The following is a 27,088-nucleotide window of genomic DNA, read 5'->3' on the forward strand; positions in this document are numbered from 1 at the left end:
TACGAATATAAAAGTGACACATTCCCATATATTATTACAGCTTTCATTAATTCTACATTATTTTAGCACATATTAATTTTACACTATTAATTTTACAGGAGCCTGTGCTGCCTATAATTTGACTCCTTTTTATACAAAGACATCTAACATATACAGACTTTTAATATTTTTGTGTAAAATCGCGGTCAGACAGGCACAAACACACACACACACACACACACGCACACAACACAGAACCACACACAACAAACACACAGAACCCACACACACACACACACACACACACACACAAGAAATAGACATTTAGGACTTATTTATGTTATTATCTTTATGCACTTTGAATGTGCTGTCTATAATTTGACTCTATCCTTGTTTTGTTGAAAATAACTGGACATACATAAGAAACCGGGCAATATATCTTTATAGAAATAACACTTCTGCACTCTTTGTGTATTTCTATCAGTTTTATTCAGGCATTTATAACACAACATGTTTGATATTGGTAATTTGATTCTGGGAACACATTTTAAGTTACTGCTGCACATGTATTACTGTTTTTCTTGTTTTTTGTGTAAAATTTCGTTGTTGGTTTACAAAGACATTTCTTTGAGAAATGTGTAGCATAACCAATTACCCATCACGGCCACTAGATGGCAGAATATCATATTAATTATTCTGGGATAACATTTCTCTTTGTGCCTATTAATTTTACAGGAGCCTGTGCTGCCTATAATTTGACTCCTTTTTATACAAAGACATCTAACATATACAGACTTTTAATATTTTTGTGTAAAATCGCGGTCAGACAGGCACAAACACACACACACACACACACGCACACAACACAGAACCACACACAACAAACACACAGAACCCACACACACACACACACACACAAGAAATAGACATTTAGGACTTATTTATGTTATTATCTTTATGCACTTTGAATGTGCTGTCTATAATTTGACTCTATCCTTGTTTTGTTGAAAATAACTGGACATACATAAGAAACCGGGCAATATATCTTTATAGAAATAACACTTCTGCACTCTTTGTGTATTTCTATCAGTTTTATTCAGGCATTTATAACACAACATGTTTGATATTGGTAATTTGATTCTGGGAACACATTTTAAGTTACTGCTGCACATGTATTACTGTTTTTCTTGTTTTTTGTGTAAAATTTCGTTGTTGGCTTACAAAGACATTTCTTTGAGAAATGTGTAGCATAACCAATTACCCATCACGGCCACTAGATGGCAGAATATCATATTAATTATTCTGGGATAACATTTCTCTTTGGGCATTTCTATCAGTTTTATTTATGCTTTTATAACACAACATGTCTGCTATTGTTAATTTGATTCGGGGATAACACATGTTTATAAAAATAACGCTATAGCAAGCGGTAATGTCAAATTCTGAAAATAGCCATTTTATATTGAATTACTAACATTTTTCTATTTTAGCGCTGACACAGCCACATATATTATTCCAGCTTTCTTTAATTCTGCATTATTTTATCACATGATGAAAATAGTCATTTTATATTGAATTACTGCAGCTCGCGGCGCGTTACCACTGGTCTCGTTTCTCAATTAATTTCCCAGCTGACGACGCTATCTATAATTCTGCGTATACCTTAGGCGTGTATTTACATGACAGTGTAATTATTTCTCACAATAAAACAACAGCTCAAATTTTAAGTTAGCTAACAGCATAATGATGACAAATGCATCTTTGCGGAATCTGATAACGACACGCTGAACAAAGGACGGAGCCTGACAAATACACACAACACACAACACGCACATATTATGAAAAATGACAACCATTGTATGTGATTTAAAAAACTTTAGTTAGATTTATCAGGGGTGATTTAGTTTGAAAGCACGCAGCTCCTCGGTAATGTCATGTGTTGGACACGCATTTAACAGTCTTTCATATGTATCGCAGAAAGATTTTAGTTCCATCTGTGCGAGTTTGCTTTGAGCGTACTGCGCAGACATGTCAGTAAACATTTTGACATGGTCAGCATCCCACGAAGGACGACCTGTGTAAGGTGTATGTACAGCAACTTTCTGCTTTCTACCTACACGGCGTCGGGATACGGTTCGTTTCTTTAGAGGTAATACAGGGGCAAAAACGCTAGAAAAGTCTGCAAGAGCAGTATCTGCAGATTGCACAGTCTGGCACACAGGTATATTGAGGGGCTCTGTGGGTGACCACAGACCCTCGGAGAGCTGCTCAATTTCTCTGTTTTCAGGCGTAACTTGGGGTATGGCGCCTGTGCTATTGGCGGGCCGTGTTATGCGGGGCCGAGCGTTCGGCGCTGCACGTTTCTCTCTTGAAACGTTCGTATATTTCTGATGTGAAATCTTGGGGCTTGGATTCCCGGGTTGTTTTGGTGCAGCGTAGCATTCATCACGATCCACAACACAGATGGGCGAGAGAGATGTTGTTCGCACCGCCGTATTAGCTCTTTGTGGTTGATTCTCTTCAGTGTCGTAATTACGCCAGTGCAAAACTCGTTGTTGAAGAGGCGACGTATCTAAAAGAAAAGATACAAGTGGCGGTTAGCCGCGAAACGGCGCAAAATTGGAAAAGCTAAACGGCGACGCATAGCTATGATCATACGTAATATTTGAAAAGTTAATGGGGACAGGTAGCCATGAAATCATTGTAACAATATTTACATAAACCTGTATAGAGCAGTCCAGATATATACTTACAAGTATGAAGCGGGAATTGTCCCACATCAGCTCCTGGTTTAACGGGAGGCGCAATGCTCAAACTCGCAGAGGCGGGAATATTCTCTTTTTCAAGCTGTATTTTCCGGGCAACTAGATTAGCGGGTGTAAGTAAAAATATAACGATTAGCGAACACAGAATTGATTTTCTACACAAAACTGCAGCGGTGAGAAGAATATATATATATTCAAAAATGAATTTTCTGACAGTTAGCTAGCAGCTGTAAGTAAATATGAGTATTACACAAAAGTGAGAATCGACTGTATTTCAAGTGAACAGATACCTTTTCTATTCTTGAAACATCGGTGTAACGAGTTGCCGCGTCTTTTAGGCGCATCGGGTTTCGCTGAAGTTGCAGGGTTCTTGACATCTATGATCTCCACGTCTGAACCCAGCGTATCGCGTGGTTCGGGAACACACCAGTTTTCAGCCATAGCGTCAGATGTCTCCGTGTCAGTATCTGTATGAGAAATTGCGCGTAGTTCGTGTTTACATACAAAGGATTAAAGCAACTGATATAGTATAATATAGTTTTACGGTATAAACATATTTGCGGTGTAAATTAATATAGCAAGACTTATGCCGCTATATATTAATAATTCAGTATTATATTGACGGCTACCGCTATTATTTGTTTTATTAATTTAATCATATATTTATTATGCCATAATTTGTGTAATACAATAGTTAATAGATGCTATAGTTTTACGCCATAAACAGTATATATTAACATAGATAATATATATATATATATATATATTTAGCTTTCTTACATGTGATACATGAAAGATAAATATCTTTGTACCGTGTTACAATGACATTTTTCCCTATCTAAAAGCAAAAAGGTGCTCCTAATTACCCATGATGAGATGAAGAGCAGGCCCATTATCGGCTATCGGCGCCACGGCTTCAATGCGCGCATAATTCTGCGTTATGAAATTATTGCGCCAATCGGGCGACATACACGGCTCTTAAATAAGAAAGAATGCATGAATATATAATTAATATAATTTACTTATAATATAATGACACAATCAGAATGAGTCAATACTCTGTACATTATACGCGTATAATACCTAATTGTGTGCTTGCAAGAAGGGGGCTGCATTGCTCGCGAGGGTATTGGGCGTCCATCTTAAATAAATAGGGGATAAGTTTTATCTATAACTGCGCCGCCAATAAATACAGTTTAAAACTACGTTACAAAAATATGCTTTACAGGCATTGATAATATTAGACCGCAAATAAAACAGTAAACACCTACTTTTCAGAGAGTAGCGCAACTGTTCAGAGAGAAATTACCACCCACCGTGAACACACCTACAGGAAACCGCATTATACGCCACCCGTGACTAATTGCGCGCACATGTCAGATAACAATGGTTGTTATGACTCAGCCATAAGCCTTTCTATATTAATTATGTCCCACAAATATTGCTTATACAGTAAAAACTATATTATACATCGCTACTAAATATGCAGTTAGCTGCCAGTATAACACTAACTTATTAAACAAATAACATCCTTAATTATGGTTTAGAGATGCATAGTTAAATATAATTATGCATTTGCGAATAATAACACAACTGTCTTATATACTTACATTTAGAATAGCTCTGCTTTTTATCCTAGTCGGACTTCTGGTGGATGTCTGTTGTACTGTAGTGGGACAGTCAGCTGTATTTATCCTGAGTGTCAGAAAGCAACTCAGGTGTTAACACCCAGAAACACACCCAGTTACGCCACATCACACGCCTTCTGTTAACACCCAGAACACAGTCATACATGCAATTAATGCATGTATTAACTCGGTATTATACGCGTATAATGTACAGAGTATTGACTCATTCTGATTGTGTCATTATATTATAAGTAAATTATATTAATTATATATTCATGCATTCTTTCTTATTTAAGAGCCGTGTATGTCGCCCGATTGGCGCAATAATTTCATAACGCAGAATTATGCGCGCATTGAAGCCGTGGCGCCGATAGCCGATAATGGGCCTGCTCTTCATCTCATCATGGGTAATTAGGAGCACCTTTTTGCTTTTAGATAGGGAAAAATGTCATTGTAACACGGTACAAAGATATTTATCTTTCATGTATCACATGTAAGAAAGCTAAATATATATATATATATATATATTATCTATGTTAATATATACTGTTTATGGCGTAAAACTATAGCATCTATTAACTATTGTATTACACAAATTATGGCATAATAAATATATGATTAAATTAATAAAACAAATAATAGCGGTAGCCGTCAATATAATACTGAATTATTAATATATAGCGGCATAAGTCTTGCTATATTAATTTACACCGCAAATATGTTTATACCGTAAAACTATATTATACTATATCAGTTGCTTTAATCCTTTGTATGTAAACACGAACTACGCGCAATTTCTCATACAGATACTGACACGGAGACATCTGACGCTATGGCTGAAAACTGGTGTGTTCCCGAACCACGCGATACGCTGGGTTCAGACGTGGAGATCATAGATGTCAAGAACCCTGCAACTTCAGCGAAACCCGATGCGCCTAAAAGACGCGGCAACTCGTTACACCGATGTTTCAAGAATAGAAAAGGTATCTGTTCACTTGAAATACAGTCGATTCTCACTTTTGTGTAATACTCATATTTACTTACAGCTGCTAGCTAACTGTCAGAAAATTCATTTTTGAATATATATATATTCTTCTCACCGCTGCAGTTTTGTGTAGAAAATCAATTCTGTGTTCGCTAATCGTTATATTTTTACTTACACCCGCTAATCTAGTTGCCCGGAAAATACAGCTTGAAAAAGAGAATATTCCCGCCTCTGCGAGTTTGAGCATTGCGCCTCCCGTTAAACCAGGAGCTGATGTGGGACAATTCCCGCTTCATACTTGTAAGTATATATCTGGACTGCTCTATACAGGTTTATGTAAATATTGTTACAATGATTTCATGGCTACCTGTCCCCATTAACTTTTCAAATATTACGTATGATCATAGCTATGCGTCGCCGTTTAGCTTTTCCAATTTTGCGCCGTTTCGCGGCTAACCGCCACTTGTATCTTTTCTTTTAGATACGTCGCCTCTTCAACAACGAGTTTTGCACTGGCGTAATTACGACACTGAAGAGAATCAACCACAAAGAGCTAATACGGCGGTGCGAACAACATCTCTCTCGCCCATCTGTGTTGTGGATCGTGATGAATGCTACGCTGCACCAAAACAACCCGGGAATCCAAGCCCCAAGATTTCACATCAGAAATATACGAACGTTTCAAGAGAGAAACGTGCAGCGCCGAACGCTCGGCCCCGCATAACACGGCCCGCCAATAGCACAGGCGCCATACCCCAAGTTACGCCTGAAAACAGAGAAATTGAGCAGCTCTCCGAGGGTCTGTGGTCACCCACAGAGCCCCTCAATATACCTGTGTGCCAGACTGTGCAATCTGCAGATACTGCTCTTGCAGACTTTTCTAGCGTTTTTGCCCCTGTATTACCTCTAAAGAAACGAACCGTATCCCGACGCCGTGTAGGTAGAAAGCAGAAAGTTGCTGTACATACACCTTACACAGGTCGTCCTTCGTGGGATGCTGACCATGTCAAAATGTTTACTGACATGTCTGCGCAGTACGCTCAAAGCAAACTCGCACAGATGGAACTAAAATCTTTCTGCGATACATATGAAAGACTGTTAAATGCGTGTCCAACACATGACATTACCGAGGAGCTGCGTGCTTTCAAACTAAATCACCCCTGATAAATCTAACTAAAGTTTTTTAAATCACATACAATGGTTGTCATTTTTCATAATATGTGCGTGTTGTGTGTTGTGTGTATTTGTCAGGCTCCGTCCTTTGTTCAGCGTGTCGTTATCAGATTCCGCAAAGATGCATTTGTCATCATTATGCTGTTAGCTAACTTAAAATTTGAGCTGTTGTTTTATTGTGAGAAATAATTACACTGTCATGTAAATACACGCCTAAGGTATACGCAGAATTATAGATAGCGTCGTCAGCTGGGAAATTAATTGAGAAACGAGACCAGTGGTAACGCGCCGCGAGCTGCAGTAATTCAATATAAAATGACTATTTTCATCATGTGATAAAATAATGCAGAATTAAAGAAAGCTGGAATAATATATGTGGCTGTGTCAGCGCTAAAATAGAAAAATGTTAGTAATTCAATATAAAATGGCTATTTTCAGAATTTGACATTACCGCTTGCTATAGCGTTATTTTTATAAACATGTGTTATCCCCGAATCAAATTAACAATAGCAGACATGTTGTGTTATAAAAGCATAAATAAAACTGATAGAAATGCCCAAAGAGAAATGTTATCCCAGAATAATTAATATGATATTCTGCCATCTAGTGGCCGTGATGGGTAATTGGTTATGCTACACATTTCTCAAAGAAATGTCTTTGTAAGCCAACAACGAAATTTTACACAAAAAACAAGAAAAACAGTAATACATGTGCAGCAGTAACTTAAAATGTGTTCCCAGAATCAAATTACCAATATCAAACATGTTGTGTTATAAATGCCTGAATAAAACTGATAGAAATACACAAAGAGTGCAGAAGTGTTATTTCTATAAAGATATATTGCCCGGTTTCTTATGTATGTCCAGTTATTTTCAACAAAACAAGGATAGAGTCAAATTATAGACAGCACATTCAAAGTGCATAAAGATAATAACATAAATAAGTCCTAAATGTCTATTTCTTGTGTGTGTGTGTGTGTGTGTGGGTTCTGTGTGTTTGTTGTGTGTGGTTCTGTGTTGTGTGCGTGTGTGTGTGTGTGTGTGTTTGTGCCTGTCTGACCGCGATTTTACACAAAAATATTAAAAGTCTGTATATGTTAGATGTCTTTGTATAAAAAGGAGTCAAATTATAGGCAGCACAGGCTCCTGTAAAATTAATAGGCACAAAGAGAAATGTTATCCCAGAATAATTAATATGATATTCTGCCATCTAGTGGCCGTGATGGGTAATTGGTTATGCTACACATTTCTCAAAGAAATGTCTTTGTAAACCAACAACGAAATTTTACACAAAAAACAAGAAAAACAGTAATACATGTGCAGCAGTAACTTAAAATGTGTTCCCAGAATCAAATTACCAATATCAAACATGTTGTGTTATAAATGCCTGAATAAAACTGATAGAAATACACAAAGAGTGCAGAAGTGTTATTTCTATAAAGATATATTGCCCGGTTTCTTATGTATGTCCAGTTATTTTCAACAAAACAAGGATAGAGTCAAATTATAGACAGCACATTCAAAGTGCATAAAGATAATAACATAAATAAGTCCTAAATGTCTATTTCTTGTGTGTGTGTGTGTGTGTGTGTGTGTGTGGGTTCTGTGTGTTTGTTGTGTGTGGTTCTGTGTTGTGTGCGTGTGTGTGTGTGTGTGTGTGTTTGTGCCTGTCTGACCGCGATTTTACACAAAAATATTAAAAGTCTGTATATGTTAGATGTCTTTGTATAAAAAGGAGTCAAATTATAGGCAGCACAGGCTCCTGTAAAATTAATAGTGTAAAATTAATATGTGCTAAAATAATGTAGAATTAATGAAAGCTGTAATAATATATGGGAATGTGTCACTTTTATATTCGTATAAAACACAACGCTTCTTACATGACAATCAAACAACAAAAACAAATGAAATGTGTTATAAACCATGTGTAAAATAAATACACGACTAGGCTATATTTATAAACATGTGTTACCCCAGAATCAAGGCCATGAAATGTGTTATAAACCATGTGTAAAATAAATACACGACTAGGCTATATTTATAAACATGTGTTACCCCAGAATCAAGGCCACAATAACTTTTCTTTAAGCCGCTGACCCGCAGTTGGAACTAAAATCTTTCTGCGATACATATGAAAGACTGTTAAATGCGTGTGGGGCGAAGAAATATGTGTTACATGCGTAGTGAATTGCAAATATATTCTGAAGTGTATGGCATTTTGAGAAATGTGTGCGTGTTGTGTGCTGTGTGTATTTGTGTGTGTGTGTGAGTTCTGTATGTGTTGCGTGTTCTTTACAGAACCATAAACTTATAATAGCACAATGTTGATGCCGACAGCCGCGCACAGATGTATTTTTGCATTATTTCACAGTGCCTGATGAGTACCGGATGCATGGTTGGTTGAGAAGCGCCCGTGGGTGCAGAAGTGTTTGTGGCCCGCATATTAATAAAGTACAAAAAATCCCTGACCTATGTGGTCAGCATATTAATAAAGTGCAAAAACATGATAACATAAGTCCTAAATGACTAATAACCGCATATTAATAAAGTGCAAAAACATGATAACATAAGTCCTAAATGCCTAATAATCGCATATTAATCATAAATAAGTTCTAAATGTCTATTTCTTGTGTGTTGTATGTTAATAAAGTGCAAAAATCACTGGCGACAGGTCTCAGCCCATAAAGAAAAAGAAGCGCCTACTAAAACAGGCCGGCGGGTTTATCGGTCCTCTTTTAGCTTTTGCAATCCCAATAATAACAAGCCTGATCGCCGGAAGATAATGGAGCATACAACGAAAATGTATCTAGTCCCCAAACAGGAGCTAGACAAACTAAGACCCGGTACTACAGATAACATACGCGACAGTGTTATTCGGCGCCTTGATGGTGAGATTAGCGACATTTTACAGCGTCGTGACATTCCCGATGATGTGAAAATTAAAATGTATAGCGCTGTGCTACAACGCTACTTGGTACATACGAGGCACAGCTCAAGAGAAGTAACGGCTTTAAATCTCGTTAGCCCTCCTGATCCTGGTCAGCAGCAATTGCCAAATACCGACTCTGATAAAAATCATGAGATCGCTGAAATTGTCGGCCATATAAACCAAAGATATAAAAAGAATGCTGAATTTTTACTAAACAGGCTGCTGCAGAATAAAAATGTCACAGCATGGAATAATAATGCTGAATTTATTTTCAAAGGATCCGTAATACCAGGGTCTAACTTACTGGATTTGGTACGTAGTACAACGCAGAGTCATGCTCTGAACAGTAGAAATTTACCGCCGGGTTGGGATTCATTTATGCAGGCTATGGCAGAGCTAAATATGCCGTCTACAGTTGTGGGTAACCCCGCTACTAGGAAGCTTTTAGATGAATTAAAAATTACCAACAGTGAGACACGCTCTGTATCTACACCGCTGAAGTTAGCGGCGTCACCCCGTACAATTCAATCTTTACATTCCCCGTCATTAGGTACCACACGTGGAACTTTGCTACCTAAAAAAAGGTCTCTACCGCTGCTACAAACCATGTGGCTCACGATGTAAAGAATGTACTGGATAAATGCTGTACACGCCTTGTAACGCTATATTAATTATTTTGTAAGAAGTGTAATTGATCATTGTACTGTTACTGTACTGTCATATTACTGTATTGTAATGTTTTTACTTTTTATATTCTGTAAGAATTTTTTATAGTGTTGAAATGTCTTTGAGATGCTGTTTTATCGTGAGAAATAAATCTTTTAAATTTTTTTTACAATATCGTGTCTTTGGTTTTTATTCGTATAAAACACGCCGCTTCTTACTTGTATTGTAACATTGGGTCATATTATAACTTGTGTTGTGACATTGGTGCATATCTCTTCTGTGTATATAAGGCAGCCACAAGGATAAAACCTGCTACAATGTGAATAAACACAGCTTGCAATGGCCTCAGTAGATAACAAATAACCTCAGATGCCATCTTCAGGACACAATAACTTTTCTGTTTGTGGAAATAAACATTTATGGGGTACGCAAATACAACAACAATTGCTTGACCTAGGTGTTATGAACCTCTGAACCGCAGTTAACCTAATTTAGATAATGTTCACCATTTAGTTAGTGTTCACCATTTACAAAAACAAATAGACAGCTTTAAGTTCTCCACTATATGAATACACTGCAAATACCCACAGCAGATTCTCTGTTTGGGAAAATAAACATTTAGTTAATGTTCACCATAGTGTTCAGTAGAGACACATATAAACAGCTTTAAGTTCTCCACTATATGAATACACTGTGAATAAAACAAAAGCTTACAGAATCAAACTCGGGGATACGTATAAAATCTATTATAAACAAATGAGAAAGGTGTTATAAACCACGTGTAAAATAAATACACGACTAGGCTATAATTATAAACATGTGTTATTCCACAAAATACGGGAATAATATCAAAACTACAACAAATTAAACTATATTAAACTATATCAAAAGGGGAAATCAAACAAGGAGGGACAGCTGGATACCAGCCGTCAAACAAGGGGAGGGGAGGGGTTACACACTTTGATACACTTTGATAGGGGCGGGGCACCTGTCAGATTGAGTTTGACGAAACCACCCGCTTATACACTACTTGCATGAATAGAAGCAGAAAATAAACTCGGATTTTAGATGCAGAAACTTTGCAGACTGCAGTTGAGAAATCAATGCATGTTCACGTGATGTGTTCCTGATGGGGTTTTGCGCTGACATTTTGCAAAAATTAAGTGAATTCACCTGATTTTACCACGTTTGGGTAAACATCAAATTCCGCATCAGGAACATATCATGTGAACAATGTCGAAAACTGCATCAAATACACAAATGTCCTGAATGCAGGTTTAGCTTGGAGAGTTCAGCTCTGAAGCCTGAGGTCATGTTCCAACATAGTAGGGCAGCACGGTGGCCCTGCGTTCAAATCCCACTGAGGACAACATCTACGTGGAGTTTGTATGTTCTCTCCGTGTTTGCGTGGGTTTCCTCCGGGTTCTCCAACGTTTCCTCCCACATTCCAAAGACATACTGATAGGGATTCTAGATTGTGACCCTCGATGGGGACAGTTCCATCACTGTGGAATTAATGGCTTTATATAAGTGAGTAAAAATAAATCGTGTAAAAGCTGCATATTTTCCGCAAAGAACCTGCTGCTTGTAACTGTTCATGAAACTTGAATGTGATTTCCTGAAACCTTATGTCCACTCTGAAGGGATTTTGTGCATTTTTCCCCCCATAAATATCTATGGGGAGACTGAGAAAAGGAAACCGTGAGAAATCACAATTCCATGTGGAAGAGCCTAATTACATTATGTCCTGCACTGGGAAGATTCCCATTGGAAAACCCTCTCTCAATTCAGCATTGAAAAAAAAAACTATTAAAAAAAAAGCATTAAAAAACCTATTGTATATTTTGAACTTGGTCTATGGATTATTCATTCCTGGACTATGGTTCATGCATCTTCCAGTTCCTCATCATATTATTATAGATCCAATAAATTGACAGCAAGCTGAGGTGTTAAATATAATAATAATCTTTATTTTTATATAGCGCTAACATATTAGTTTGCACACATTATCATCGCTGTCCCCGTTGGGGCTCACAATCTAATTCCCCATCAGTATGTCTTTGGAATGTGGGAGGAAACCGGAGAACCCGGAGGAAACCCACGCAAACACGGGGAGAACATACAAACTCCTTGCAGATGTCGTCCTTGGCGGGGTTTGAACCCAGGACTCCAGCGCTGCAAGGCTGCTGTGCTATCCACTGCGCCACCGTGGAGAGAAACTCGACTTCACAGCCTTTCTTAGTAAATCACGAGCTCCATACGGTTGCAGTCTAATCAATGTCCTGACCCGGAGAGATGGAAACATTCTGGGGTAAAGTGTGAAGGTTCCTCCTGACTGACAGCAAGCAGAGATAATAATAATAATATATAATAATAATTTTATTTATATAGCGCCAACATATTCCGCAGCGCTTTACAAATTATAGAGGGGACTTGTACAGACAATAGACATTACAGCATAACAGAAATACAGTTCAAAACAGATACCAGGAGGAGTGAGGGCCCTGCTCGCAAGCTTACAAACTATGGGGAAAAGGGGAGACACGAGAGGTGGATGGTAACAATTGCTTTAGTTATTCGGACCGGCCATAGTGTAAGGCTCGGGTGTTCATGTAAAGCTGCATGAACCAGTTAACAGCCTAAGTATGTAGCAGTACAGACACAGAGGGCTAATACTGCATAAAGTGAATGAGAACATGATGCGAGGAACCTGTTTTTTTTTTTTTTTAATGGGCCACACTGGGATCGTTAGGTTAATACATTGAGGCGGTAGGCCAGTCTGAACAAGTGAGTTTTTAGGGCACGCTTAAAACTGTGGGGATTGGGGATTAATCGTATTAACCTGGGTAGTGCATTCCAAAGAGTCGGCGCAGCACGTGTAAAGTCTTGGAGACGGGAGTGGGAGGTTCTGATTATTGAGGATGCTAACCTGAGGTCATTAGCGGAGCGGAGGGCACGGGTATGGGGGTAGACTGAGATCCTGAAAAGGGTTAAATATGAAAAATGAAATCATCCTGTTTCGTCTGTGTTCACACGTTGCCTTTTTGCTGTTTTTTTTTTTATCTGCTTTTATGTAAATTTTCAGCTGCGTTTCACAGGACCAGCAAACACTGAGATTTCAGAAATCTCCTACACACATTGTTTGTTTTTTCCCCTGATTTGGAAACCTTTGCAGCCTGTCGCTTCTTTCAGCGTTTTTCACCCATAGAAAGCGATAAGTGCAAAAAGAGAACGCAGGTATCAGGTTTCTCTGCATTTTTGGTGCAAAAACATCAGGGAAATTGTGTCATGTTTTTTGGGGGGAGTTCCAAACTTTATCAACACGCACAAGAGACAACAACGATGCAGCAAAACGTTTATCTGTATGTAAAAATAAAAAAAAAGCAAAACGACGTAAAAACCCGACAAAACGTCACAAGAAAGAGCAGAGCGACGCACGTTCTGTCACCGTGACAACAGATCACTCTGTATGTATCAGTGGTGCAGGACCTATGACGACATCACGATCATGTGACCAGTGAGGCCTGGGAGGAGCGAAGGCTGCGATGTCAATACGTGCCTGGTCACATGATCGTGACATCATCAAAGGTCCTTCATCCACCACGGTGAGCTGGAGCCTCCTGGGGAGTCGGTGAATGTTTCCAGGGGTCCAGCATCGCCCCCCATTGTCAGCATCCGCCCGGATTCTGTACACGTCCAGGTAATGACTCCTCCGTGGTGGATGTGAGAGTGTATGTGTACACTGTACACGGTGTGTATATATATGTAATTACAATGGGGGAAATAAGTATTTGATCCCTTGCTGATTTTGTAAGTTTGCCCACTGACAAAGACACGAACAGTCTATAATTTTAAGGATAGGTTAATTTTAACATTGAGAGATAGAATATCAAAAATAAAATCCAGAAAATCACATTGTATAAATTATATAAATTTATTTGCATTTTGCAGTGAGAAATAAGTATTTGATCCCTCTGGCAAACAAGACTTACCGTAATACTTGGTGGTAAAACCCTTGTTGGCAAGCACAGCAGTCAGATGTATTTTGTAGTTGATGATGAGGTTTGCGCACATGTCAGGAGGAATTTTGCTCCATTCCTCTTTGCAGATCATCTCTAAATCATTAAGATTTTGAAGCTGTCGCTTGGCAACTCGGAGCTTCAGCTTCCTCCATAAGTTTTCTATGGGACTAAGGTCTGGAGACTGGCTAGGCCACTCCATGACCTTAATGTGCTTCTTTTTGAGCCACTCCTTTGTTGCCTTGGCTGTATGTTTTGGGTCACTGTCTTGCTGGAAGACCCAGCCACGATCCATTTTTAATGTCCTGGCAGAGGGAAGGAAGTTGTCACCCAGGATTTTATGGTACATGGCTTCATCCATTCTCCCATTGATACGGTGAAGTAGTCCTGTGCCCTTAACAGAGAAACACCCCCAAAACATAATGTTTCCACCTCCATGCTTGACAGTGGGGATGGTGTTCTTTGGGTCATAGGCAGCATTTCTCTTCCTCCAAACACGGCGAGCTGTGTGAATGCCAAAGACCAGAATTTTTGTCTCATCTGACACCAGCACCTTCTCCCAATCACTCACAGAATCATCCCGGTGTTCATTGGTAAACTTCAGATGGGCCTGCACATGTGTCTTCTTGAGCAGGGGACCTTGCAGAACTGCGGGATTTTAAGACTTTACGATGTAATGTGTTACCAATGGTTTTCTTGGTGACTGTGGCCCCAGCTGCATTGAGATAAGTAACAAGTTCCCCCGTGTAGTTTTAGGCTGATCTCTCACCTTCCTCATGATCAAAGATACCCCATGAGGTGAGATTTTGCATGGTGCCCCAGATCGATGTCGATTGACAGTCATTTTGTATTTCTTCCATTTTCTTACTATTGCACCAACAGTTGTCTCCTTCTCTCCCAGTGTCTTACTTATGGTTTTGTAGCCCATTACGGCTTTGTGCAGGTCTATGATCTTGTCCCTGACATGCTTATAAAGCTCTTTGCTCTTGCCCATGTTGTAGAGGTTAGAGTCTGACTGATTAATTGAGTCTGTGGACAGGAGTCTTTTATAAAGGTGACTGTGTAAGACAGCTGTCTATAATGCAGGTAACGAGTTGATGAGGAGCCTCTAACTGGTCTGTAGGAGCCAGAACTCTTAACCCTCCGTCAGGGGCAATATGTTTCATAACGAGTTTAGGGGCATTGCGCCTGTCCGGCACAGGCTAGAAAATTGGCTATATTTTCCATTTTTTAAAATTTAATTGCTCTAAAATTGATCAGTTACCTTAATAGGAATGTAATAAATGAGAATACACATAATCAGGTGTAAAAAAAAAACATGTTTAATAACCAGAAAAGTAATATGTTTCTATGTCTTGAGCATCCTCCTCACTCTCTCCATCTTGATCTGTATCAGACACATCTGGACATTCTTCCACATCATCTTCTGAATCAATGTCACTTTCTTCCCCTAAATCTTCTAGCTGTAAGGGGTCTGTCTCATCATCAAGCAGGATATTTTGCACTTGCTCAACATGAAGGGCATTGGACAAGTCAAATATTCTCCTCGCCATTTCATAAGAAAAGCAGAAGAAAGAGAGAGAATATGTGTTAGGGCGCAATGTGCCTGAGAAGCACACTCTTATTTCTAACAAAACCTTCTATGACAAATCCACAAATTTAGCACTAGCTATTCATAAAACAAGCTAAAAAAAAACAACTGGGATGAATAAAAACAGCAAATTCTAACTGTCAAAGGTGTGACGCATTCAGGGACAATGAGCCTGAGAAGCCAAAACACTGATATCTGATCTCCTGCAGCACAAGAGGCTTCTCAGGTTTTCCACAGCCTTTAGGGTATGTGTCCACTTTCAGGATGACCGGCGGTATCGCCGGAGCGGCTTTGCCGCTCTGCGGTAAGCCCCGCCCCCTTTCTGGGACGCGATGATGCCGGATGTGTTCACAGCACACATCCGGCATCATCGCACCCATCGCATAGGGCCCGGTGCTATACCTTGCAGCGACGCTGCGTCGCCGCAAGGTATACGGACATGCTGCGATCTGAAAAGACGCGCAGCATGTCCGGAGTCGCAGGGCCGCCGCGTGCGTCTTACCACGCATAGTGGAGACGGGATTTCATTAAATCCCCTCCACTATGCTGTAACATCTGGACGCTGCGTGTCTGACGCTGCCGCTCTATGCAGCGTCAGACACGCAGCGTTTCCTGCACGTGGACACATACCCTTAAAGTTATGAAGGTACTGGGAGGATGGTGTTTCCCAGACAAACCACTGAAAATAGAGAAATGACACTAATAAGTGAGCTGCGCCTGTTAGATCAGTTGCCCCTGACGGAGGGTTAATAGTTGTTAGGAGATCAAATATTTATTTCTCAGTGCAAAATGCAAATAAATTTATATTATAAATACAATTTGATAAAATACTTATTTCCCCCACTGTGTGTGTGTATATATATATATATATATATATATATATATATATATATGTATAAATGTAATCGGCCAAGACATTAAAACCATTGACAAGTTACGTGAATGCTGATAATTGGGGAACGTAAAAGAATCGTGGAGGTGAACAGATGTCTGCCATCAAAATGCATAAGGCAGCAATGGGTGACTGTCATAAGGGTTACATGGTCACACGACTGGCTCAAATCTCCAAAATAGCAGGTCTTGTGTGGTGTTCCTGGGATACGGCTGATCTTGTGTGGTGTTCCCGGTATATGGCAGGTCTTGTGGGATGTTCTCTGTATATGGCAGGTCTTGTGGGATGTTCTCTGTATATGGCAGGTCTTGTGGGATGTTCTCTGTATACGGCAGGTCTTGTGGGATGTTCTCTGTATACGGCAGGCCTTGTGGGATGTTCTCTGTATACGGCAGGCCTTGTGGGGTATTCCTAGTATATGACAGGTCTTCTTGGGTGTTCTCTGTATACGGCAGGCCTTGTGGGGTATTCCTAGTATATGACAGGTCTTCTTGGGTGTTCTCTGTATACGGCAGGTCTTGTGGGGTGTTCCCGGTATACGGCAGGTCTTGTGGGGTGTTCCTGGGATACGGCTGATCTTGTGGGGTGTTCCCGGTATACGACAGGTCTTGTGGGGTGTTCCCGGTATATGGCAGGTCTTATGGGGTGTTCTCTGTATACGGCAGGCCTTGTGGGGTATTCCTAGTATATGACAGGTCTTCTTGGGTGTTCTCTGTATACGGCAGATCTTGTGGGGTGTTGCCGGGATATGGCAGGTCTTGTTCCTGGGATACGACGGGTCTTTTGGGGTGTTCCCAGTTTACAGAAGGTCTTGTGGGCTGTTCCCAGGATACTGCGGGTCTTGTGGGGTGTTCCCGGGATATGACGGGTCTTGTGGGGTACCTCTGATATACAGCTCTGGCAAAAATTAAGAGACCACCACATCAAAACCCTGTCATGGGCAGCCCAATCTCCAGACCTGAACCACATTGAAAACCTCTGGATGTATCAAGAGGATGATGGATAGTCACAAGCCATCTAACAAAGTAGAACTGCTTACATTTTTGCACCAGAAGCAGTATGGAAGACTGATGGAAAGCATGTCAAGATGCATGAAAGCTGTGATTAAAAATCATGGTTATTCCACAAAATATTGATTTCTGAACTCTTCCTGAGTTAAAACATTAGAGGAAAAAATCTGAGAAACTGAACATTTTGCAGTGGTCTCTTAATTTTAGCCAGAGCTGTATATCCCGTTAGGCAGGGCTTAGAGTACCTACCATGTGTCGTCCGAGGAAGGAGAACCAGTGAGCAGTGTCAGGGTCATCGGTGTAGAAGGATCACTGATCTGTGAGGGGAAGGAAGACTAGCCGGTCTGCTCCGACCCCTCCGAAGAGCAACTGTAGTATAAAATACTGAGCTATTAATGGCTGTGATGGGAAAGTGTGAGAACATGCAGAGCATCACAGCTGTGATATTAGAAGGGAACAGTCGGACCCCCGGTGGTTGATCACTTGCTGTTTGTTTTCACAGTTGGTTTCTTAGCTGTACGCACACTCACAACTCTCCACCATCATATTTCCTTGTAGACGTCTTAAGCCGCAGTTCAGACTGGAATTTCCTCCAGCAGCAAATTTGAGATTCCAGATTTAAAAATTAAATTATTCTTGAATAAAAGTGTTTCTTTTTTCCTTATAATTCCCTATAAGTGACGAAATCACCGGTCTTGTCCTGTCTCCAGGTTCCCGCACTGTAAGATTTCTGTGTTCACCTTTCCTCTACTCCATAATTGTCCGACTACTGACCGACCACTGAAGGATGGACACGAGTCCCAAGAGTCCCAACAAGACTGTGCAGATCCTAGACCTGACCCTGGAGATCATCTACCTGCTGACCGGAGAGGTGAGGACCCGTGAGTCCTAACAATGGAGGCCGCATGATCAGAAATCTTTCAAACTTTCAGAAATGTATATAGTAGAGTTGAGCAGAAACATTGTTCTTCCCCGGTTCTGCGTCCAGTGCAGCCCTCCGAGGCGGACAGACCTGTGTTGTGTTCTCTCCTGGCATTGACTAGGCCCCGCGATGTCACGATGTGGCGGTGCTAGTAAATGCCCAGGACGCCGTCTGAGAAGGGAACACTGCCTTGGACTGGACACCGGATGAGATCAGCACCTGCTCATCTCTAGTATTTTCGTCTCAGCTGCAGTTTCATACATCCACCATTTGGGGCGCTATATTATGACCTTTACTAGGCTGAATTATAGTTATTCGGGACAAGTAATATATACAAATTTTCATATGCAAATTGGTAACTTATTTTCATAAATTATCAACCTAAAAGGGGTTGTGCTGTAAATTGGATGGGATTCGGCCATTCAAGTCTATTAATGCAAGAGAAAAATCGGTTGCCATACAGAGCCACAATCTAGCGATCAATTCTTACGGATACATTGCAGTTCTGTAACATAGGGAACTGTAAATGATCTTGTAGGAGATTAATAGCTGCTGCTGTAAAAATACAGTTTGTACACGGATGACAAGTGAGAAAATAAATCGTCACACTTTTCTGGATGAAGAAAGTTAGAGGCACTCACCAGTGTCCATACCCAGTGTCTATAAAAAGATTGTTTGTTTGTTTTTTAAATTTCAAATCTTCCTTGAAACCATCTCTGTGGCAGAGGGAGCGGAGTGAGAGCGGCAGAGGGAGCGGAGAGAGAGCGGCAGAGGGAGTAGAGAGAGCGGCAGAGGGAGCATGGTGAGAGAGCGGCAGAGGGAGCGGAGAGAGAGCGGCAGAGGGAGCGGAGAGAGAGCGGCAGAGGGAGCGGAGTGAGAGCGGCAGAGGGAGCGGAGTGAGAGTGGCAGAGGGAGCGGAGTGAGAGTGGCAGAGGGAGCATGGTGAGAGTGGCAGAGGGAGCGGAGTGAGAGTGGCAGAGGGAGCATGGTGAGAGTGGCAGAGGGAGCATGGTGAGAGTGGCAGAGGGAGCGGAGTGAGAGCGCAGAGGGAGCATGGTGAGAGTGGCAGAGGGAGCTGAGAGAGAGTGGCAGAGGGAGCATGGTGAGAGTGGCAGAGGGAGCATGGTGAGAGTGGCAGAGGGAGCATGGTGAGAGTGGCAGAGGGAGCATGGTGAGAGCGGCAGAGGGAGCATGGTGAGAGTGGCAGAGGGAGCGGAGTGAGAGCGCAGAGGGAGCGGAGTGAGCGGCAGAGGGAGCGGAGTGAGAGTGGCAGAGAGAGCAGAGAGAGCGGCAGAGGGAGCATGGTGAGAGTGGCAGAGGGAGCGGAGAGAGAGCAGCAGAGGGAGCATGGTGAGAGTGGCAGAGGGAGCATGGTGAGTGGCAGAGGGAGCATGGTGAGAGCGGCAGAGGGAGCATGGTGAGAGTGGCAGAGGGAGCATGGTGAGAGTGGCAGAGGGAGCGGAGAGAGAGCGGCAGAGGGAGCATGGTGAGAGCGGCAGAGGGAGCATGGTGAGAGCGGCAGAGGGAGCATGGTGAGAGTGGCAGAGGGAGCGGAGAGAGAGCGGCAGAGGGAGCATGGTGAGAGTGGCAGAGGGAGCGGAGTGAGAGTGGCAGAGGGAGCGGAGTGAGAGTGGCAGAGGGAGCATGGTGAGAGTGGCAGAGGGAGCATGGTGAGAGTGGCAGAGGGAGCATGGTGAGAGTGGCAGAGGGAGCGGAGTGAGAGTGGCAGAGGGAGCGGAGTGAGAGTGGCAGAGGGAGCATGGTGAGAGTGGCAGAGGGAGCGGAGTGAGAGTGGCAGAGGGAGCGGAGTGAGAGTGGCAGAGGGAGCATGGTGAGAGTGGCAGAGGGAGCATGGTGAGAGTGGCAGAGGGAGCATGGTGAGAGTGGCAGAGGGAGCATGGTGAGAGTGGCAGAGGGAGCGGAGTGAGAGTGGCAGAGGGAGCGGAGTGAGAGTGGCAGAGGGAGCATGGTGAGAGTGGCAGAGGGAGCGGAGTGAGAGCGCAGAGGGAGCGGAGTGAGCGGCAGAGGGAGCGGAGTGAGAGTGGCAGAGAGAGCAGAGAGAGCGGCAGAGGGAGCATGGTGAGAGTGGCAGAGGGAGCGGAGAGAGAGCAGCAGAGGGAGCATGGCGAGAGTGGCAGAGGGAGCATGGTGAGAGTGGCAGAGGGAGCATGGTGAGTGGCAGAGGGAGCATGGTGAGAGCGGCAGAGGGAGCATGGTGAGAGTGGCAGAGGGAGCATGGTGAGAGTGGCAGAGGGAGCATGGTGAGAGTGGCAGAGGGAGCATGGTGAGAGTGGCAGAGGGAGCGGAGTGAGAGTGGCAGAGGGAGCGGAGTGAGAGTGGCAGAGGGAGCGGAGTGAGAGTGGCAGAGGGAGCGGAGTGAGAGTGGCAGAGGGAGCATGGTGAGAGTGGCAGAGGGAGCATGGTGAGAGTGGCAGAGGGAGCATGGTGAGAGTGGCAGAGGGAGCATGGTGAGAGTGGCAGAGGGAGCATGGTGAGAGTGGCAGAGGGAGCGGAGTGAGAGTGGCAGAGGGAGCATGGTGAGAGTGGCAGAGGGAGCGGAGTGGGAGTGGCAGAGGGAGCGGAGTGAGAGTGGCAGAGGGAGCATGGTGAGAGTGGCAGAGGGAGCATGGTGAGAGTGGCAGAGGGAGCATGGTGAGAGTGGCAGAGGGAGCATGGTGAGAGTGGCAGAGGGAGCGGAGTGAGAGTGGCAGAGGGAGCGGAGTGAGATTGGCAGAGGGAGCGGAGTGAGATTGGCAGAGGGAGCATGGTGAGAGTGGCAGAGGGAGCATGGTGAGAGTGGCAGAGGGAGCATGGTGAGAGTGGCAGAGGGAGCATGGTGAGAGTGGCAGAGGGAGCGGAGTGAGAGTGGCAGAGGGAGCGGAGTGAGAGTGGCAGAGGGAGCGGAGTGAGAGTGGCAGAGGGAGCGGAGTGAGAGTGGCAGAGGGAGCGGAGTGAGAGTGGCAGAGGGAGCATGGTGAGAGTGGCAGAGGGAGCATGGTGAGAGTGGCAGAGGGAGCATGGTGAGAGTGGCAGAGGGAGCATGGTGAGAGTGGCAGAGGGAGCATGGTGAGAGTGGCAGAGGGAGCATGGTGAGAGTGGCAGAGGGAGCATGGTGAGAGTGGCAGAGGGAGCATGGTGAGAGTGGCAGAGGGAGCATGGTGAGAGTGGCAGAGGGAGCGGAGTGAGAGCGCAGAGGGAGCATGGTGAGAGCGGCAGAGGGAGTGGAGTGAGAGCGGCAGAGGGAGTGGAGTGAGAGCGGCAGAGGGAGCATGGTGAGAGTGGCAGAGGGAGCATGGTGAGAGTGGCAGAGGGAGCATGGTGAGAGTGGCAGAGGGAGCATGGTGAGAGTGGCAGAGGGAGCATGGTGAGAGTGGCAGAGGGAGCGGAGTGAGAGCGCAGAGGGAGCATGGTGAGAGCGGCAGAGGGAGTGGAGTGAGAGCGGCAGAGGGAGCGGAGTGAGAGCGGCAGAGGGAGCATGGTGAGAGCGGCAGAGGGAGCATGGTGAGAGCGGCAGAGGGAGTGGAGTGAGAGCGGCAGAGGGAGCATGGTGAGAGCGGCAGAGGGAGCATGGTGAGAGTGGCAGAGGGAGCGGAGAGAGAGCGCAGAGGGAGCATGGTGAGAGTGGCAGAGGGAGCATGGTGAGAGTGGCAGAGGGAGCGGAGTGAGTGGTAGAGGAAGCGGAGTGAGAGTGGCAGAGGGAGCGGAGTGAGAGTGGCAGAGGGAGCATGGTGAGAGTGGCAGAGGGAGCATGGTGAGAGTGGCAGAGGGAGCGGAGAGAGAGCGGCAGAGGGAGCATGGTGAGAGCGGCAGAGGGAGCATGGTGAGAGTGGCAGAGGGAGCATGGTGAGAGTGGCAGAGGGAGCATGGTGAGAGTGGCAGAGGGAGCATGGTGAGAGTGGCAGAGGGAGCATGGTGAGAGTGGCAGAGGGAGCGGAGTGAGAGCGCAGAGGGAGCATGGTGAGAGCGGCAGAGGGAGCGGAGTGAGAGCGGCAGAGGGAGTGGAGTGAGAGCGGCAGAGGGAGCATGGTGAGAGCGGCAGAGGGAGCATGGTGAGAGCGGCAGAGGGAGCATGGTGAGAGCGGCAGAGGGAGCATGGTGAGAGTGGCAGAGGGAGCATGGTGAGAGTGGCAGAGGGAGCGGAGTGAGAGCGGCAGAGGGAGTGGAGTGAGAGCGGCAGAGGGAGTGGAGTGAGAGCGGCAGAGGGAGTGGAGTGAGAGCGGCAGAGGGAGCATGGTGAGAGTGGCAGAGGGAGCGGAGAGAGAGCGCAGAGGGAGCATGGTGAGAGTGGCAGAGGGAGCGGAGTGAGAGCGGCAGAGGGAGCGGAGTGAGAGTGGCAGAGGGAGCGGAGAGAACGGCAGAGGGAGCATGGTGAGAGTGGCAGAGGGAGCAGAGTGAGAGCGGCAGAGGGAGCGGAGTGAGAGTGGCAGAGGGAGCGGAGAGAGCGGCAGAGGGAGCGGAGTGAGAGCGGCAGAGGAAGCTGGGCGAGAGCAGCAGAGGAAGCGGAGAGAGAGCGGCAGAGGAAGCTGGGCGAGAGCAGCAGAGGAAGCTGGGCAAGAGCGGCAGAGGGAGTGGAGAGAGATCGGCAGAGGGAGCATGGTGAGAGCGGCAGGTGCAGCAGAGCAGACGCAGGCCATTTTGTGCTGGACTGCGCTTCAACGGGTCTCCTCGCTCCCTCTGCCACAGAGATGGTTTGAAAGAAGATTTTAAAGTAAAAAAAACAACTTTTTTTGGACATTTGTGAGTGTCGCTAACTTTTTTCGTCACTGGACACAGTACACAAGCAGGGATTGTCTAAGAAACCGGCAATGTGTATGCGTTGTGGCTGTCGCCGTGAGACGTGCAGGCACGGAGACTCAAACATATTATTCGAGCACACCGAAGTCACTTGGTTAGCACCCGAGCATGCTCAGATAACACCTTATCCCAGCACGTTTGTTCATCACTAGTAACTTCACATCTAAAAAAAAAATTGTATTTTTGTGGGGCTGCAGTCAAGTGTGAATAGAATAGTGAGGATGTTGTAGTTTAGTCGTTGGTGGAAGATTTAAGGCAGACTGAAGGCTCCCATACACATTAGACTAAAGTCCTCAGTGAGATCATCAGACAGCATTGTGTTGGGGCCTCCCGACTGTCGGGGAAGAGAAGGCTTGGGCCAGTTGAATTTCAGCGGCCGATCCTTTTGTTCTCCGAGAGGTAAACCACCGCTAGAGGAGTGTGACAGCGGACCTCTCATAGAGAACACAGGCGCGATCGGCTGAATCTAGCGTTCCTGTGTATGTGGGAGACAGGTGAGATGGCAGATATCTAATGTGTATGGAGGCCTTAAGGACTTGGCCGAGCGTTCCCATGTCACTTATAAGACAGCCCCTGTGGCTTGTCACGGCCAGATCCTTTTCTGTCGCTAGGCCCCAATACACATTAGATGGTCGGCCAATCCCAGATAACTTTTATCTAATAGGAAGGTTTCAATCTACCCTGCCGCAGAGAGAAAACATCATCGATGTTGGCAAATCATCATATCTGCATGAATTCAGACTCATTATGGTAAAGTTCTCCTGGAAACTGAGAGAATGTTCATCTCTATGGATGGAGTCAGGGCCAGAGATGATGAGAGTCATGTTCATCTGTGCGTTTCCGTATACACAGGATTATATAATAGTGAAGAAGTCCGATAAGTGTGAGACATCCAGCTCCGATCACTCAGCATCAAGACAATGGAGCAAGATCAGAAGCGCCATCATGGGTCATGCGCCGATACATGAGAAGAGCAAGGAGCAGAAGATCATAGAGATCACCAATAAGATCCTGCAGATGTTGACTGAAGAGGTGAGCGCTGGCGGGAACGCGGGGACATAATGCAGTAACATTTAGGGCTGATGACTGTATCATCGTGTGTTAGGACGTCGCTGCCCATCGCGCCATGGAGGAGTGGGAGGATATGAAAGGACACAAGGACCAGGGCAAGGATGTCATGATGGAGGTTCCTCGGCCCCTCACGCCACCGGGTAAGAGGAGATTGTCCAGGAGAAAGCAGTTCTGTGGCTCAGGTAGACTCACAATCTGTATTTAGTAACTTCGCTTCTTCTTACAGAAGCATCGGGTAATATTCCCTCACCAGAGAGTTGTCCCCGTCCTCTTAACCCTCAGGAAGGTCCAGAAAAAAATCCCAAAGTCTCCCAGGATCAACAGGTAGAAATATGGCCACGAGCAGACATCGCTCCGTTCTACTGTACTTCATTTAATGCATTTTTGTTTTAGACCGACAGCCTGATTATTGTGAAAGTGGAAGATACGGAGGGAGACGAGGAGTATTACGGAAGTGACGACCTGAAGAGGGAAGAGGAAACCCCGACTAATGTCAGCGCAGGTGAGTAATAACTGAGAGAAAAGCCACATTGTCGCCATCTTCTTCTACACCTGCTCTATCGGCACTACCAAAAAAAGGTTAAAAAACCTGTAAAATTGGAATCACTCTTTTCACCTTTTAAAAATATTCAGTTTGTTTGTGAGAAGCGTTTGTAAACTTCCGACACACCGAAACCAAAATTATCTAACTCGTACGATAAAAGTCGTAACGCAAAAAAACAAATGATTGAAATCCGGAATTCACGTTTTTTTGGTCGCTGCATCTCCGCAAAAAATAAAAACAAAAAGAGATCACCGAAATGGTGTAAATCGCAATGCCGCGGTACTTTAAACAAAAAAAAAAAACAACAAGCCTTCAAAATTACGGGTCTGTAAAAGTGGCGAAACAAGGGAAATATTTTAATTTTTTTTTTTTTTTTTACAAATTTCAGAATATTTTTTTCATCACTAAAATTAATTTAAAAAAATGGACAAGTTTGGAGTCATGAACGCCGTAAAAATAAATGGATTTCCCCCCCCCATTTTTCAGCACTACAACATGTCCCACAAAAAAATAAACTTCTAGTACGGCCATGGGAATAGAGAGATAAATAAAAAGTTATGGCTTTTGGAAGAAAAGGAGGAAGAAAGCAAAAAAAAAAAAAAATGCAAAAATGAAAATTGTCTGTGGCGGGAAGAGGGTTAAGACGTAAGTTGTGGCCCCTCCACCCCATGCACTTTCTCTGCCGGCCGGACGCTCCTTCCTGACTTGTTGGACCAATGTCTCTTTCTTTTATTCCTAACAGATGCCGCCCCGAGCCTCGGCTACAGTCCTCATTCTTCAGGTTGTGAAGCGGAGCCTAATGGCACACAAAGTATTAACAAACTGCAAAACATGACCATGAACATCTCCTCCATGATCCACAGCGGAGATCCGTTATCCGTCCACAATACCCTCATACAACCTTCATCCGATCCCTCACAGGCTCCACACCTGATTCCAGGAGGTGAGAACCAGATCAACGATCCCAATAACAAGGGGCCATTTCCCTGCCCGGTATGCGAAAAACTTTTTAACATCAGATCGAACTTATTTCATCACATAAAAATTCACCCGGTGAAGCCGATCTGCGCCATGTGCGGGAAATGTTTCAAGCGGAAAACGGATCTCATCAGACACCAGAAAACTCACAAAGGGGAGAAGCCGTTGTTGTGTTCAGAATGCGGGAACCTTTTCACCGTCAAAACAGATCTTTTACCGCTTGTCACAGAGGAGCAACCGTTCCCACGTCCCATATGCGGGAAATGTTTCTTCCAGAAATCCGATCTTGCTGCACATCAAAATCAGGCGGCTCAAAAAGTGGAGAAGCCGCATAGATGTACGACGTGCGGGAAAGGTTTCATCCACAAAAGAAATCTCGTACAACATGAAAAGACCCACACAAAAGAGAAGTCGTAGTCCGGTTCCCAAACTATGCGCCGGAGAATTCACGGGGAAAGGAGCAAGTTTCATGTTTAGAGTCTAGGACTTTTTGTATTATGTCTGAAGAAAGACCATAAAGTTCAAAATGTCTCTTGCTTTCGCGCGGATGGAAGTCGGTCTCTTCAAGCTCCGTGAGCGCAGCCATTTTTTCCTCTTTTGAACTGTTGGTGCCTAGTGGATTCCTTTGGCATTTCTTGACTTTGTCGCTCTTATCGTTTTGAGAATGCTGTGGACACTTTTCTATCTTCTTGTTTTTGTATTAATAAATGAAATGTTGTAAAATAGATGGAAAATGTGGGAAATGTTCTGCTAAAAAAAAAAAAAATCAAATCTCATTGAAAGTCTAAACTTATTTATCTGTGAATTTAAATGGAACCTGTGGGGGGAGGGGAAATTATTACTGATTAAACTCATTATTAGTGATGGGAGAATCGATTCGTTGGACTCCGGGCCATCGGCCAGATCAGCAATCTGTGACCACTGCTGGACTTGAGGCCTGCGAATTGCCGCCAGCCTCTCCCTTTAATTACCCGGGTTGGCGCCACATCACATGTGTATCACACTGCAATGATGACATTGCGCCAGCCCGGCTAATGAAAAGGAGAGATTTGCAGGGCTACCATCAAGCGGTCACAGACTACCAACCTGGCAAATGGACTGGAGTCCTGCAGATCTATTTTCTCATCTGTTCTAGTCATACCT

General features: G+C 44.1%; 3 protein-coding genes across 3 annotated transcripts; 2 read left to right on the forward strand and 1 right to left on the reverse strand.

Annotated features, from left to right (window-relative positions):
• Window positions 1–681: 681 nt before the first annotated feature.
• On the reverse strand, window positions 682–4,424 carry LOC138661573 (uncharacterized). The gene is made up of 6 exons (XM_069746384.1): window positions 4,355–4,424; window positions 3,828–3,885; window positions 3,611–3,721; window positions 3,035–3,211; window positions 2,733–2,843; window positions 682–2,551 (listed from the first exon to the last, which is right to left on the reverse strand). Exons 2-6 carry the CDS (start codon window positions 3,883–3,885, stop codon window positions 1,869–1,871), a joined length of 1,140 nt encoding a protein of 379 aa, XP_069602485.1. The 5' UTR covers window positions 4,355–4,424; the 3' UTR covers window positions 682–1,868.
• Window positions 4,425–5,194: 770 nt separating this feature from the next.
• LOC138661571 (uncharacterized) lies at window positions 5,195–6,890 on the forward strand. Its single transcript, XM_069746381.1, has 3 exons — window positions 5,195–5,355; window positions 5,547–5,657; window positions 5,839–6,890. The coding sequence occupies exons 1-3, from the start codon at window positions 5,205–5,207 to the stop codon at window positions 6,519–6,521; spliced, it is 945 nt and encodes a 314-aa protein (XP_069602482.1). The 5' UTR covers window positions 5,195–5,204; the 3' UTR covers window positions 6,522–6,890.
• A 6,809-nt stretch (window positions 6,891–13,699) lies between these two features.
• On the forward strand, window positions 13,700–26,727 carry LOC138661569 (oocyte zinc finger protein XlCOF8.4-like). The gene is made up of 7 exons (XM_069746379.1): window positions 13,700–13,824; window positions 18,347–18,507; window positions 24,205–24,384; window positions 24,458–24,563; window positions 24,650–24,747; window positions 24,817–24,925; window positions 25,710–26,727. Exons 2-7 carry the CDS (start codon window positions 18,424–18,426, stop codon window positions 26,360–26,362), a joined length of 1,230 nt encoding a protein of 409 aa, XP_069602480.1. The 5' UTR covers window positions 13,700–13,824; window positions 18,347–18,423; the 3' UTR covers window positions 26,363–26,727.
• Window positions 26,728–27,088: the final 361 nt, after the last annotated feature.

This window comes from Ranitomeya imitator, chromosome 2, assembly GCF_032444005.1.
Source record: "Ranitomeya imitator isolate aRanImi1 chromosome 2, aRanImi1.pri, whole genome shotgun sequence".
NCBI lineage: Eukaryota > Metazoa > Chordata > Amphibia > Anura > Dendrobatidae > Ranitomeya > Ranitomeya imitator.

Coding starts and splice junctions, on each gene's coding strand:
- LOC138661571 (XM_069746381.1), top strand. CDS start 5,205: ATGGCTGAAAACTGGTGTGTTCCCGAACCACGCGATACGCTGGGTTCA. Junction 5,356..5,546: donor ATGTTTCAAGAATAGAAAAG/GTATCTGTTCAC, acceptor CCGCTAATCTAG/TTGCCCGGAAAATACAGCTT. Junction 5,658..5,838: donor ACAATTCCCGCTTCATACTT/GTAAGTATATAT, acceptor CTTTTCTTTTAG/ATACGTCGCCTCTTCAACAA.
- LOC138661573 (XM_069746384.1), bottom strand. CDS start 3,885: ATGGACGCCCAATACCCTCGCGAGCAATGCAGCCCCCTTCTTGCAAGC. Junction 3,722..3,827: donor TCTTGCAAGCACACAATTAG/GTATTATACGCG, acceptor TTCTTATTTAAG/AGCCGTGTATGTCGCCCGAT. Junction 2,844..3,034: donor ATGTTTCAAGAATAGAAAAG/GTATCTGTTCAC, acceptor CCGCTAATCTAG/TTGCCCGGAAAATACAGCTT.
- LOC138661569 (XM_069746379.1), top strand. CDS start 18,424: ATGGACACGAGTCCCAAGAGTCCCAACAAGACTGTGCAGATCCTAGAC. Junction 24,385..24,457: donor TGCAGATGTTGACTGAAGAG/GTGAGCGCTGGC, acceptor ATCGTGTGTTAG/GACGTCGCTGCCCATCGCGC. Junction 24,926..25,709: donor CCCGACTAATGTCAGCGCAG/GTGAGTAATAAC, acceptor TATTCCTAACAG/ATGCCGCCCCGAGCCTCGGC.